The sequence below is a fragment of the Mytilus trossulus genome, chromosome 3, assembly GCF_036588685.1.
Source record: "Mytilus trossulus isolate FHL-02 chromosome 3, PNRI_Mtr1.1.1.hap1, whole genome shotgun sequence".
Taxonomy (NCBI): domain Eukaryota; kingdom Metazoa; phylum Mollusca; class Bivalvia; order Mytilida; family Mytilidae; genus Mytilus; species Mytilus trossulus.
This window is the reverse complement of record NC_086375.1, coordinates 19,652,646-19,666,906: the sequence shown is the minus strand read 5'-3', so window position 1 is coordinate 19,666,906 and position 14,261 is coordinate 19,652,646. Positions and strand designations below refer to the sequence as shown.

General features: G+C 33.5%; 1 protein-coding gene across 3 annotated transcripts in view; it reads left to right on the top strand.

Annotated features, from left to right (window-relative positions):
* LOC134710332 (uncharacterized) overlaps window positions 1–14,261 on the top strand; it is a 167,099-nt gene that overhangs the window by 100,124 nt on the left and 52,714 nt on the right. For all 3 annotated transcript variants that reach the window (XM_063570660.1, XM_063570658.1, XM_063570659.1), the window contains exons 10-11: window positions 8,344–8,466; window positions 10,600–10,735. In XM_063570660.1, the coding sequence (XP_063426730.1) occupies window positions 8,344–8,466; window positions 10,600–10,735 (259 nt within the window). The remainder of the gene's footprint in view (window positions 1–8,343; window positions 8,467–10,599; window positions 10,736–14,261) is intronic.

The following is a 14,261-nucleotide window of genomic DNA, read 5'->3' as shown; positions in this document are numbered from 1 at the left end:
GCCAAGTGATCTTTTCTCATCACTTGGCGTCCGTCGTCCGTCATCGTCCATTGTCGTCGTCTTTAACATTTTACATTTTGAACTTCTCCTAGAGAACCACTGAATGGAATGAAACCAAACATGGCATGAATGTTCCCTATGAGGTGCTGACCAAGTGTTGTTACTTTGTAGCTGATCCATCATCCAAAATGGCCCCCAGCGGGGGACTTAGTTTAACATAGGACCCTATGGGAAATGCATACAAATGACTTCTCTTAGAGAACCACTAAATGGAATGAAACTAAACATGGCATGAATGTTCCTTATGACGTGCTGACCAAGTGTTGTTACTTTGAAGCTGATCCATCATACAAGATGGCCGCCAGCGTGGGACTTAGTTTAACATAGGACCCTATGGGAAATGCATACAAATGACTTCTTTTAGAGAACCACTGAATGGAATGAAACCAAACATAGTATGAATGTCCCTTATGAGGTGTTGACCAAGTGTTGTTACTTTGTAGCCGATCCATCATCCAAGATAGCTGCCAGTGGGGGACTTATTTAACATAGGACCGAATGGGAAATACTTATACAAAAGTCTTCTATTAGAGAACCACTGAATGGAATGAAACCAAACATAGCATGAATGTTTTTTATGAGGTACTGACCAAGTGTTGTGACTTTGTAGCCAAAATTTTTCCTTTTTTAATATGATTTTAAAAACCCGAGTAGAGTCAGGTGAGCGATACAGATACAGGCTCTTGAGAGCCTCTAGTTATGAAGTTAAATACACTTATCTAATATCAAGTTAGTAGTTTGCTCCATTACAATGATTTTTTAACCGGTAGGTGACTATGTATTGCCATTCAATAATCACAGAATGCTTGTTTGACTTGATTTATGGATTCCACAAGGATTGATTTAATGATTTTTGACTTGATAACTTGGTTTCAAATAAAATATGATGAACAATACTCTTAACCCTTTCCCTTTCAGGCATTTTAGACCTTAACTTATCAAAAAGACACTATCAAAATTAAAATGAATACTGCATTCGCCTCAGTGGTCATACACATGCCATGTTGGGCTCAAATAAAAGATAATTGATAAAATATTTCAAAAAATAAAGTTTGAAGATAATTTGTAATTTTTTGGTCACATGGTATATTTTCAAAAGTCATGTGACAGTTGGAGAAAAAGTGAAAAAATATGAAATCCTTGGGCAAAACGTTGTGCAGAGACATATTGTTGCGCTAATAGGGTCAGGTTTTGGTGGAAACACAATGCCTCAAGTCTGTTGGAGACATATAAGTTATCATATTGGTATAAAAAGACGCATAAGGTGCTGTAGGCCTTGAAACATAACGTGACGGTACCCAAATTGCACCTATTTTGACAGTTTTTTCACCTACGTTTTTTTAGCTCACCTGGCTCGAAGGGCCAAGTGAGCTTTTCTCATCACTTGGCGTCCGTCGTCCGTCGTCGTCGTCGTTAACTTTTACAAAAATCTTCTCCTCCAAAACTACTGGGCCAAATTAAATCAAACTTGGACACAATCATCATTGGGGTATCTAGTTTAAAAAATGTGTGGCGTGACCCGTCAAACCAATCAAGATGGCCGCCATGGCTAAAAATAGAACACAGGGGTAAAATGCAGTTTTTGGCCTATAACTCAAGAACCAAAGCATTTAGAGCAAATCTGACAGGGTAAAATTGTTAATCAGGTCAAGATCTATCTGCCCTGAAATTTTCAGATGGATCCGACAACCTGTTGTTGGGTTGCTGCCCCTGAATTGGTAATTTTAGGGAAATTTTGTCCATTTTCACTTATTATCTTGAATATTATTATAGATAGAGATAAACTGTAAACAGCAATAATGTTCAACAAAGTAAGATCTACAAATAAGTCAACATATCCAAAATGGTCAGTTGACCCCTTTAGGAGTTATTGCCCTTTATAGTCAATTTTTAACCATTTTTCGTTAATCTTAGTAATCTTTTACAAAAATCTTCTCCTCTGAAACTACTGGGCCAAATAAAACCAAACTTGGCCACAATCATCATTGGGGTACCTAGTTTGAAAAATGTGTGGCGTGACCCGGCCAACCAACCAAGATGGCTGCCATGGCTAAAAATAGAACATAGGGGTAAAATGCAGTTTTTTGCATATAACTCAAAAACCAAACCTTTTAGAGCAAATCTGACAATTGGTAAAATTGTTTATCTAGGCAAGATCTAACTGACCTGAAATTTTCAGATGAATCTGACAACCCGTTGTTGGGTTGCTGCCCCTGAATTGGTAATTTTAGGGAAATTTGGCTGTTTTTTGTTATTATCTTAAGTATTATTATAGATAGAGATAAACTGTAAACAGCAATAATGTTCAGCAAAGTAAGATCTACAAATAAGTCAACATAACCAAAATGGTCAGTTGACCCCTTTAGGAGTTATTGCCCTTTATAGTCAATTTTTAACCATTTTCGTTAATCTTAGTAATCTTTTAAAAAAATCTTCTCCTCTGAATCTTCCAGGCCAAATTAATCCAAACTTTACCACAATCATCTTGGGGGTATCTAGTTTTAAAAATGTGTGGCGTGACCTGGTCAACCAACCAAGATGGCTGCCATGGCTAAAAATAGAACATAGGGGTAAAATGCAGTTTTTGGCTTATAACTCAAAATCAAAGCATTTAGACCAAATCTGACAAGTGGTAAAATTGTTTATCTAGGCAAGATCTAACTGCCCGGAAATTTAAGTTGAATCCGACAACCCATTGTTGGGTTGCTGCCCCTGAATTGGTAATATAGGGAAATTTTGCTGTTGTTGGTTATTATCTTGAATATTATTATAGATAGAGATAAACTGTAAACAGCAATAATGTTCAGCAAAGTAAGATCTACAAATAAATCAACATGACCAAAATGGTCAGTTGACCCCTTTAGGAGTTATTGCCCTTTATAGTAAATTTTTGACAATTTTCATGAAATTTGTAATTTTTACTAACATTTTCCACTGAAATTACTTGGCCAAGTTCAATAAAGATAAAAATAATTGTAAGCAGCAAGAATGTTCAGTAAAATAAGATGTACAAACACTTCACTATCACAAAAAACATAATTTTGTCATGAATCCATCTGCGTCCTTTGTTTAATATTCACATAGACCAAGGTGAGCGACACAGGCTCTTTAGATCCTCTAGTTATGATCAAGAAATAAATGTCCTTAAGGTGTTTATTTTGTAGCCCTGTCCTTCTTTATTGTATAGGTACACCAATTTAATGTTTAATCCATATTGAGTCATACAAAAATGGGTTTGAATCAACCTCCAAACTATCCATGATTCTGTAATGAGGAGTACCCAAATTGCATCCATGCTTAAATTCACATCGTCAAAAGTCTTAATAACCGAGCTTTTGTTTAAATTCTTCAAATATTTTGACCAATTGGATATTAGTCCATGCTCCCTCTTCATATTTTACGAAATGGATACTTATAATATATTGTATTTGCTTATTTTAAAAAGATGACGTTTTGATGACGTCGCATGATGACGTTTTTTGTACATTTTGCTTTTTCAGTAAACAGTCCATCTGTTGATGAATACTGTGACCGTTTTGTGTATATCGAAATATGTTTAACTATGTTGAAAGACGTGCATAGTATCAAATCATAAAAATACAAATTGTTTAGTCTCTAGGAAATCTTGTAAGATTTCCGTTGCTATTTTTTCTAAATAGGTGCAATTTGGGTACTCGGTGCAATTTGGGTACCCTTACGTTAGATGTCGGTAACATTCAAAATAACTGATTTTAGACGCTCTTTTTGTCTAATTTCAAACTTGGACACTAGTTATTTGCCTAATTCGTTTTCAATCAATCAGCAACCTAAATTTTGTTTTTACAAGTGAAAATTCATTGAATAACCAATACTAGAGTGATCAGGTACACCCTAGACCGAGCCCGATGGAGCAAATGGGGTAAAAAGGGGGGATGGGCAATTTGGCACGCACATTCCTCTTAAAACTTTCCGTAGGTTTTCTTATTGAAATTAAAAGTAAAGTTAAGTTAAGTTACATTAAATATAGGAAATGATTTTTCCCATCCCGGCAGTGAGATTCTAACACTCAATCTTAGCGCCATGGGAAAGATCAGCATACCCCTGTGCCACTGGCATTGTAAAGAATATATTGAAATTTAAGTACTTAAGTCTACAACTACTGAAGAAATTAAAAAAAGAAAAATTTAAAGATCCTCACCCAGTTTGTTCTCTTTTAGAAATTATGTGTTCAGATGATAATTTGTTGTTGCCAAATGCATGATTTTTATGCAAATCTAGGAGGAATCCACTCTTTAAAATGTCATTTTTTCATTGAAATATACAAGTTCCTTTATTCAAACAAAAATGTTTTCAACTTTATCATAACGCAACACTTACGAAACCATGTTTTGTTACAACTATTTCAAATGAGTTCGGATTTTTAGCGCATTTCAAGTTTATGATTGCACTGCTACAATAAAAATTACATTTTCAACTAGTGTACAAGTTAGGACTATTAGTTTAATACTATTCTTCAAAAACTCACTGCACAGTTATTGAAAAAAGTCATAAATTCTCTATAATGAGCAGTTTTCTTTGCACTTCTTTTTGAGAATATTCCTCAAAATTCGAAGAAAAAAAAATGGTTTTTACAGAAATATTACACATCAGTTAGGGACAACTTGACTATAAACTAATAATAGTAGAAGTTTGATGCACATTAAATCACATTGCTGATTATCTGAGGATTAATTTGAGCCCTTAACCACATCTGTACGTCAGCAAATGGCGATGGAACAAGTCTAAATTGCCCCAAAAAATCTTGAAATTGGCTTCACTGGTCAGCTGTACTGGTGTGAAAGGGAAAGGGTTAATATTTAGTATTATCACTGTCTTGAAAAAGTACTTCTTTCCAGCAACGAGTAAGCCTCCTAAATAACAAACTACTAGGTCTCAAATTTTCAGACAAACTGAACAACCAAATGTTGGGTTGCTGCCACTAAATTTGTTATTTAAAGGAAATTTTGCAATTTTTTTGTTATATTTTCAAATATTATCCAAGATAAAGATTAACTGTAAACTGCAAAAATGTTCAGCAAAGATCAACAAAAAAGATTGATATGACCAAAATTGTCAAATGACAAGGATGCTTGCTAGTCATGTTTTGGAATTTTTGTCAGATTTTTGAAATCCTCTGGTTTTCTCCATTTGAATGCCTTAAAAAAATTTGCCCATGAACCCCCTTTAAGCTCACCTGGCCTAAAGGGCCAGGTGAGCTTTTCTAATCACTTGGCGTCTGTCGTCCATCGTCCGTCATCGTTAACATTTACAAAAATCTTCTTCTCTGAAACTCACTTTTTAACCAAACTTGGCCACAATCATCATTTAGCTATCTAGTTTAAAAAATGTGTCTGGTGACCCGGCCAACCAACCAAGATAGCCACCATGGCTAAAAATAGAACATAGGGGTAAAATTTAGATTTTGGCTTATTATACTCTGAATCCAAAGCATTTAGAGCAAATCTTACATGGGGTAAAATTGTTTATCAGTTCAATATCTTTCTGCCCTGAAATTTTCTGATCAATCGGACAACCAGTTATTGGGTTGCTGCCCCCCAAATTGCTAATTTTCACTTGAAGAAATTTTGCAGCTTTTGGTTAATATTATCTTGAATATTATTATAGATAGAGATAAACTGCAAACAGCAATTATGTACAGCAAAGTAAGACCTACAAATAAGTCAACTTGATCAAAATGGTCAATTCACCCCTTAAGGAGTTATTTCCCTTTGTAGTCAATGTTTATAATTTTTTATAAATTTTGTAAATTTTTTTAATTTTTACAAAATATTTTTACTTGGCCAAATTCATTATAGATAAAGATAATTGTAAGCAGCAAGAATGTTCAGTAAAGTAGGATCTACAAACACACCACTATCACCAAAACACAATATTGTCATGAATCCATCTGTGTCCTTCGTTTATGATATGCACATAGTACCTAAAGGCTATTTAGAGCCTCTAGTTCTTTTTATAAAACTTTTACATGTATGTTTATAAGCCATTTGTAAAAGTCTTATTAAATCTTATTTATTTTTTAATAGTTTTTGAGAACTTTAACTGGTCAATAATATTGCTATGAAAAATCAAGAGAGAACATTTCCCTGCCAAAATTTCAATAGGTAATATCTTGAAAACAAGTACATTGACCCCTACATTTTCTTTGTTTTTTTATTCCTCAATTTAAAACCCCTATCAATATACTCTGAATCCAAAGCATTTAGAGCAAATCTTACATGGGGGTAAAATTGTTGATCAGTTCAATATCTATCTGCCCTGAAATTTTCTGATCAATCGGACAACCAGTTGTTGGGTTGCTGCCCCCCAAATTGGTAATATTAAGAAATTTCGCAGCTTTTGGTTAATATTATCTTGAATATTATTATAGATAGAGATAAACTGCAAACAGCAATTATGTACAGCAAAGTAAGACCTACGAATAAGTCAACTTGATCAAAATGGTCAATTCACCCCTTAAGGAGTTATTCCCCTTTGTAGTCAATGTTTATAATTTTTTATAAATTTTGTAATTTTTTTTAATTTTTACAAAATATTTTTACTTGGCCAAATTCATTATAGATAAAGATAATTGTAAGCAGCAAGAATGTTCAGTAAAGTAGGATCTACAAACACACCACTATCACCAAAACACAATATTGTCATGAATCCATCTGTGTCCTTCGTTTATGATATGCACATAGTCCCTAAAGGCTATTTAGAGCCTCTAGTTCTTTTATAAAACTTTTACATGTATGTTTATAAGCCATTTGTAAAAGTCTTATTAAATCTTATTTATTTTTTAATAGTTTTTGATAACTTGAACTGGTCAATGATATTGCTATGAAAAATCAAGAGAGAACATTTCCCTGCCAAAATTTCAATAGGTAATATCTTGAAAACAAGTACATTGACCCCTACATTTTCTTTGTTATTTTATTCCTCAATTTAAAACCCCTATCAATATATATATACTAGTTTTATGGAAAGTTATTTATTTTGAAACTGAGCAGCGAACTTCCTTAAGTAGTTATTGTCCTTTTAAGAACATTTTACAAAAGTTGGTCAGCGACCACAATTATTTCGTAGTGCATTTCTTTTGGACAATAAATGAAAATTTAAAAAGTCCTGCCTGCACTTAAGGTCAAGGAACAGTAAATGGGCTATGTCGCAGATTTTGCTAAAAAAAATGCATACAATCTTGGCTCGTTGAACTACAACTGAAAATCGAAAAAATAATACATTTATCTCTTTTATTATCTGAAAAACTGCAGATTGATTTATTTTAATATGGATGAACATTTGTATAGAAAGCACATAAAATCGGCGAAAACCCTTCTTCAATTTGTCTTAAAATCGCCAATTCTCTAATTCTACTCCATAGATTTTTCTTAAAAAACTATATATTGTTGACAAATAAATTTCTGTTTTAATGATATAAAATAATCATAGGGTCACCGACTTCGATTTTTGTCTAATAATCAATTTGTTACCTTGTTGGTGGTGAAAAACATCAAATATCAACGTTTTACGGCCTGCAACGTGATAACGTTATGATTATTTCAACGTTTTGTTGGATTTTTTCACAAAGAACGCAACTTTGAATGATGTATATAATGTTGTTTCTATTTTTTGTTTTTATTTACCAAAACTCAGGTGTTGATTTAGAGGGAATAATCACTGTCTACTGAAAATTATCTTTAAAAAATCACTCACAGTTTAGAAAGGCATTCTTATTACAGCCCCTGAATGAAAGTGTAAACGTTAATGAACTTCATAATAAAATTGAGAATGGAAATGGGGAATGTGTCAAAGAGACAACAACCCGACCAAATAAAAAACAACAGCAGAAGGTCACCAACAGGTCTTCAATGTAGCGAGAAATTCCCGCACCCAGAGGCGTCCTTTAGCTGGCCCCTAAACAAATATATACTAGTTCAGTGATAATGAACGCCATACTAATTTCCAAATTGTACACAAGAAACTAAAATTAAAATAATACAAGACTAACAAAGGCCAGAGGCTCCTGACTTGGGACAGCTTTCATTTGGCATGTCAAAGATCTGTAATGACCCTGTGGAAACATGCACAGTAAAAGTAAAATCACAAAAATACTGAACTCCTGCGAAAATTCAAAACCAAATGTACTTAATCAATAAGCAAAATCAAAAGCTTGAAAACATCATCATTTTCCCAAAGTTACCAGTACACAAAATTTACTGAGTCTCTGTATATGTATATTTTTAATATTTGTCATTAATTTTTAAGATTTGATAAAACTGCAAGTCAAACAGAGAGAGAAAGACATTTGGATAACAGGTGTGACAGTGAAAAGAGAAAGAGGAAAAACAACAGAGGAAATGACATGTCTAGCAATGAATAAGTTGAAAGGTAAATCTGAAGAATTTTTTTCACGGTTCATCTCTCAGTTCATCACTTGGTGTCTGTTGTCCGTCCGTCGTCCGTAATTAACTTTTTACATTTAAAACTTCTTCTAGAGAACCACTGAATGGAATGAAACCAAACTTAGCATGAATATTCCTTATGAGGTGCTGACCAAGTGTTGTTACTTTGTAGCCGATCCATCATCCAAGATTATAGACCAGGCTGCCTGAGGGGGACTTAGTTCAACATAGGACCCTATGGAAAATATATACAAATGTCTTCTTTTAGAGAACCACTGAATGGATGGAAACCAAACATGAATTCTTTGTCGCTGATCCAACATCCAAAATGGCTGCCAGTTGGGGGGACTTAGTTTAACATAGTACCCTATGGGGAATACATACAGATTTCTTTTTTTAGAGAACCACTGAATGGAATGAAACCAAATATAGTGTGAATTTCTTATGAGATGCTAGCGAAGCGTTGTTTCTTTGTCGCCGATCCAACATCGAAGATGGCAGCCAGCGAGGGACTTAGTTTAACATAGGACCCTAAGGGAAATGCATACAAAAGTCTGCTTATATTCTGAAAACCACTGAATGGAATGAAACCAAACATAGCATGAATGTTCAAACCAAGTGTTGGAACTTTGTAGCCGATCCATCATCCAAGAAGGCTGACAGCAGGGGACTTAGTTTAACAAAGGACCCCATGAGAAATACATACAAATGAATGTCTCCTTTTAGAAAACCACAGAATGGAATGCAGTATTAAACCAAATTTTATCTTTTTTTATACGATTTCAAAAACCCAAGTAGAGTCCGGTGAGTGATACAGGCTCTTGAGGGCCTCTAGTATTGGTAAATCTAGTTTCTTACAAACTTTTAGCATAGTAAATAAAGGTCAACTATACCTAGTGTATTGAATGATTATAAGGCCTACTTGTATTTTTTGTTAGATTTATTGACCTCATTTTCTTGGATCATAAAAGGCAGCACATTTATGCAGGTGCAGTCTTGTTTTAAAAAGAAATAATTAAAAAAAAAATCATAAATTGTTAGATTTTTTTTCCCAATTTATTTTTCATTTTTACATTGATACTTAATACATGTTAAATGTCCCATTCCAAATTTTTAAGATCTTTGACCACATTTATTTTGTGTCAGAAACCAATATTATGTCATCAATTTTAGCACATCCAAATTCACACAGTATAAAGCTTGAATAATATATTGTGTCCAAACTCACCTAAACTGTTCGGGGTTCAGTTAAGAAATAATTCATGGAAGCCATACATTGTTGGAAATTTACACATGGCCTGGGACGAGATATTCGAATTTTATCCTGAGCGTTTAATTCTTCTAATTCTCAAACCCAACATTTGCCATTTTTAATTCACATGATTTTCTCGTAAGCTTTGGTCAAATCCAAAGTTGACATTTCGTAACTGTGGAGCCGCCATGTTGACTTGCTGAAATTAGTAAATATGCAAATAATGCAATAGAATAGAAAATAAAACAAAAGCTACCTCAAAATCCATTTTAATACAATATCATACGAATTTCGATGGTTCACGTAACATAAAACTATCAACTTTAGCAGTTTCATTTGTATGACGTCATGTTTTGAAATGACCTAAATGCACCAAAAAAAATAATAGACTTTCGCGGAATTTAATTTAATTTTTATTTTGTTGATTTCTCGGAGCTCTTGTGCATTACTTCTTTTTATCATGCATCCAAATAAGAATAACAGTTATTTTGTCTTTTATTAATTGCACGTTTTAAAACAATAAAATCGGCAAAGGGTCTGCAAATAGGTTCCAATACATGTAGATTTACGTGGGAAGTATATTGTAACAGCCATTATTATGTATATCTCTGAGTCTGCGCTAAGTTTAGATATATCAAGAATTTTATCACAGTGTTGTTTACAAAGCTAAAGAAGCTGCGGTTGTATCAGGCTGCGCTTGGTGAAGTATTTTATCCTAGACCATATATTGTAATATTTCTGAAACTGAATTTATTTTGTGGTAACTATTCTCACTTGGGTCCAATCAATATCATAACTGTTTGATTATTTTTTGTTTAGAGCTTAATATTTTCTATGAACAATGGAAACTTTTTTTTCTTTTGGTAGAATGCATGTTGGAGTGTACTGGAAACTGGAGCTTGAGTGACTTATGTATGATACATCTGTACATCAGTGATATGAATGATTTCCCGGCAATTAATGATGTATATAAGAAATATTTTGGACTAAATCCACCTGCCAGGTATGTTCTTATATCTTCTTATAAAATTACTATGTATATATTTATAATATAATGACATCTCCAACTGTTATTGTTGTTCATCACTAGACCCAAAGGGTAACAATTATAATTTTGTTATTAATATTTTCGTGACAAAGTCAGAGGGGATTGAAGGTTTGCACTCCTGTCTGCCTGTTTTACGTCAGGAAATCCCACAGTTGGTTTTCATTCTCTTACTTTAGTGTCTGCCTGTTTTACTTCAGTAAATCCCACAGTTTGTTATCATTCTCTTACTTTAGTTTGCCTCAATCAAATTTTATGAAACCTTATAAACAATGCATATTATCATGAAAAACAGATAAAATTGAATTTTTGAGGCATCTTTTTAACCCCTTATAAATGGACAAATTGTTAAATATTTCCAATCCGTTCTCCAACTTAGTTTGCCTCAACCAATATATCTTATATATTATGCTATAAGGCCAAAAAAAAATAAATATGTCTGTTTCCTGCTTCCAAGGCAAATAAATCAGGGTCGGTAGGTCGGGATTTTTTATTTTTTTTGCACCTTGTCAGATTTGCAGTCGGTTAAATGTCATGTTTGGTGAAGGTCCTGTACCCCAAAATGATTTAATCTCTTTAAAGAAGCTTTAATTGAATACTCCTAGCAGTGCTGACATTTTTAAACCTTAGTTGTAGCACATTTGTGCTGGGAGCAGCCATTTTGATTGTTAGGCATAGTAAAATACGGATCCTTTCCGGACCGGAAACGATTTTTTTACGGAATTGAATAAAAAGATGTAAGGTCGGGGGGTTTGAGTCTGGGTCGGTCGGGAAACAGGAAACAGACCTATATTTGTTTTTGGCCTAACCACAAAAAACAGATCAAAATACTGTTGTAGAGTTATGCCCCTTTATAAATGGTAAAAGAATGATTGTTATGTTTTCATTCTCTAACTAAAGATTGACTCAACCAAAAGTTATGAAACTTATACACAATACTTATTACCACTAAATACAGATTAAGTACAAAGGAGTTGGTCCAGTAAGACCCCTTTTGACCCCAAAATATAGCCAGTTTACAAAATTGTTAAAATTTAAACTTTTTGTTATTTATTGCAAAGTAGAATGCTTCCACTACATAAATATGGGCTGTTTTTGACAAAACAATGCACATATATCGGGAACTGGCATCATTAAGTTGTGCTTAATTACCGAAATCTTCACAATTGTAGCATTTTAGTTAATTTTGGATGGTTTCCGTCTTAATTGAAAGTGGCCACATTTGTGTTCATTCTTAATATTGAAATGTAAGTTGTACTTGATGATAATACATAACATATATAAAGGTTGAGGATGAACACGGATGTGGCCACTTTCATTTTTGACAAAAACCGTCTGAAAAATGACATTTCTTGGCATATTTGATAGATTTTTCATATTTAAGCTTGAATCACGGCGTTGTTAATGACTAAATCAGTTACAATCTTTCACATAAACTGGTTGAATCAACTGAAATAGACACTTAAAGGGAGACTCCGCCAAAAAATCAAAAATTAATATTATGTCCATTCTGTATAAAAAAGCTCAAATTCATAGATATTAAAGTTTTATTCTGCTAGATAAGAGATCACCATTGATTTAAAATTTAAAATATCAATTCTCAGCGTACCGCCATTTTGACACCTTCTCCATTTAAAAACTACGATATGTCTCTGAACCACAAAAGACCAAAACTAAAGTAACCTAGTGTTGTCGTAATTGCGTGTCAATATCTTGTCAATCGAACGGTTGTTTTATCTGACTATCTAACTTGATTCGGAAATGTTAATTTTTTGTCGAGCCTGTGACTTTAGTTGCAGAAAGCTCGACATAGGGATAGTGATCTGGTGGCGGCGGAGGCGGTGTTAGCTAACTTCTTAAAAGCTCTATATTTTTGTAGGTGGAAGATCTGGATGCTTCATACTTTGTATATAGATGCCTCATGTTTCCGTCAGTCACATGTCCTTGACATCATTTTCATGGTTCAGTTACTACTTGAAAAAAAGTTGATTTTTTGAAATATTAAATACTCTCTTATTATTTGGTATGTGGGTACCTCATGCCTGTCAGTTTTCAATTGACCTCGACCTCATTTCATAAATCAGTGAACAAGGTTAAGTTTTGGTGGTCAAGTCCATATCTCAGATTCTATAACCAATAGGTCTAGTATATTCGGTTTATGGAAGGATTGTAAGGTGAACATGTCCAACTGGCAGGTGTCATCTGAGCTTGACCTCATTTTCATGGTTCAGGGGTTATAGTTAAGTTTTTGTGTTTTGGTCTGTTTTTCTTATACTGTAATCAATAGGTCAACTATATTAGGTGTATGGAATGATTGTAAGGTGTACAAGTCTAGCTGGCAGGTGTCCTCTGACCTTGACCTCATTTTCATTGTTCAGTGGTCAAAGTTAAGTTTTTTAGTTTTGGTCTTTTTTTCTAATACTATATGCAATATAGGTCAACTATATTCGGTGTATGGAAATATTTTATGATCTTTATGTCAGTCGCGCAGGTTTTTTTTTAACGGTTCATTGCTTTGCTCAGTGTTAAGTTTTTGTGTTTTTGTCTGTTTTTGTTAAACTATAAGCAATAGGTCAACTATATTTGTTATATGGAAAAATTGTTAGCTGTACATGCCTGGCATGGTTCATCTGACCTTGACTTCATTTTCATGGTTCATTGGTCAATGTTTAGTTTTCTTAGTTAATGAATAATTTTAAGTTTATGTGACAGTTGTAATAAAGCTTTATATTTAGGACTATCAACATAATATCAATGATTAGTAAAGAAGGTGAGACATTTCAGGGTGTGCACTCTTGTTTTTAAATAAATATGGTCTGTTGGTTTTAAACTGTTTATATGGGAATTAGTTAAAAAATCAATGTTCAAAGTCATAAATGATCATAAATAAGTGTTCTGTAAAAAATGTTTTCGAAAATCTAATTTGTTCATATTCTTTTACTGTGGATTCATTTATTTTCGTGGGTACCAATTTTCGTGGTTTGATGAAAACTTGCATATTCGTGGATATTTAATTTCGTGGTTTTGGCAAAGTCTGCATACATTCCTTTAGGAAATTAGTAATTCGTTGAACATTTAAATTGTTGGTTCCCCTGTCCCTTCGAAATCCACGAAAATTGGTATCCAACGAATATTAATGAATCCACAGTATGTTATAAACTTATTTAAATAAATTCAGACCTTCCCTTATCTGATCACCAGCATGGCTAAAGGTATTACTGCCAAAGGTATTATGAGGTGATACGTCCAGGTATTCAAGCGATTTCACTGGCCTGTCGGACTTGCAAGTTCATGCATTGTTTCACTTCTGAGGGTATTGATCAGTGTACACGGCCGATAACTTGTAACTTTTCGTTTTGAACTATCAGGTGTATAATATACATCTCTGTCTTGTGTGTCCAATAGTGATATACTAGTCATTACTAAACTCATACGCTTGTTAATAAATAACATTTCTGGTGCAAAGAATATTATTTATAAAAAT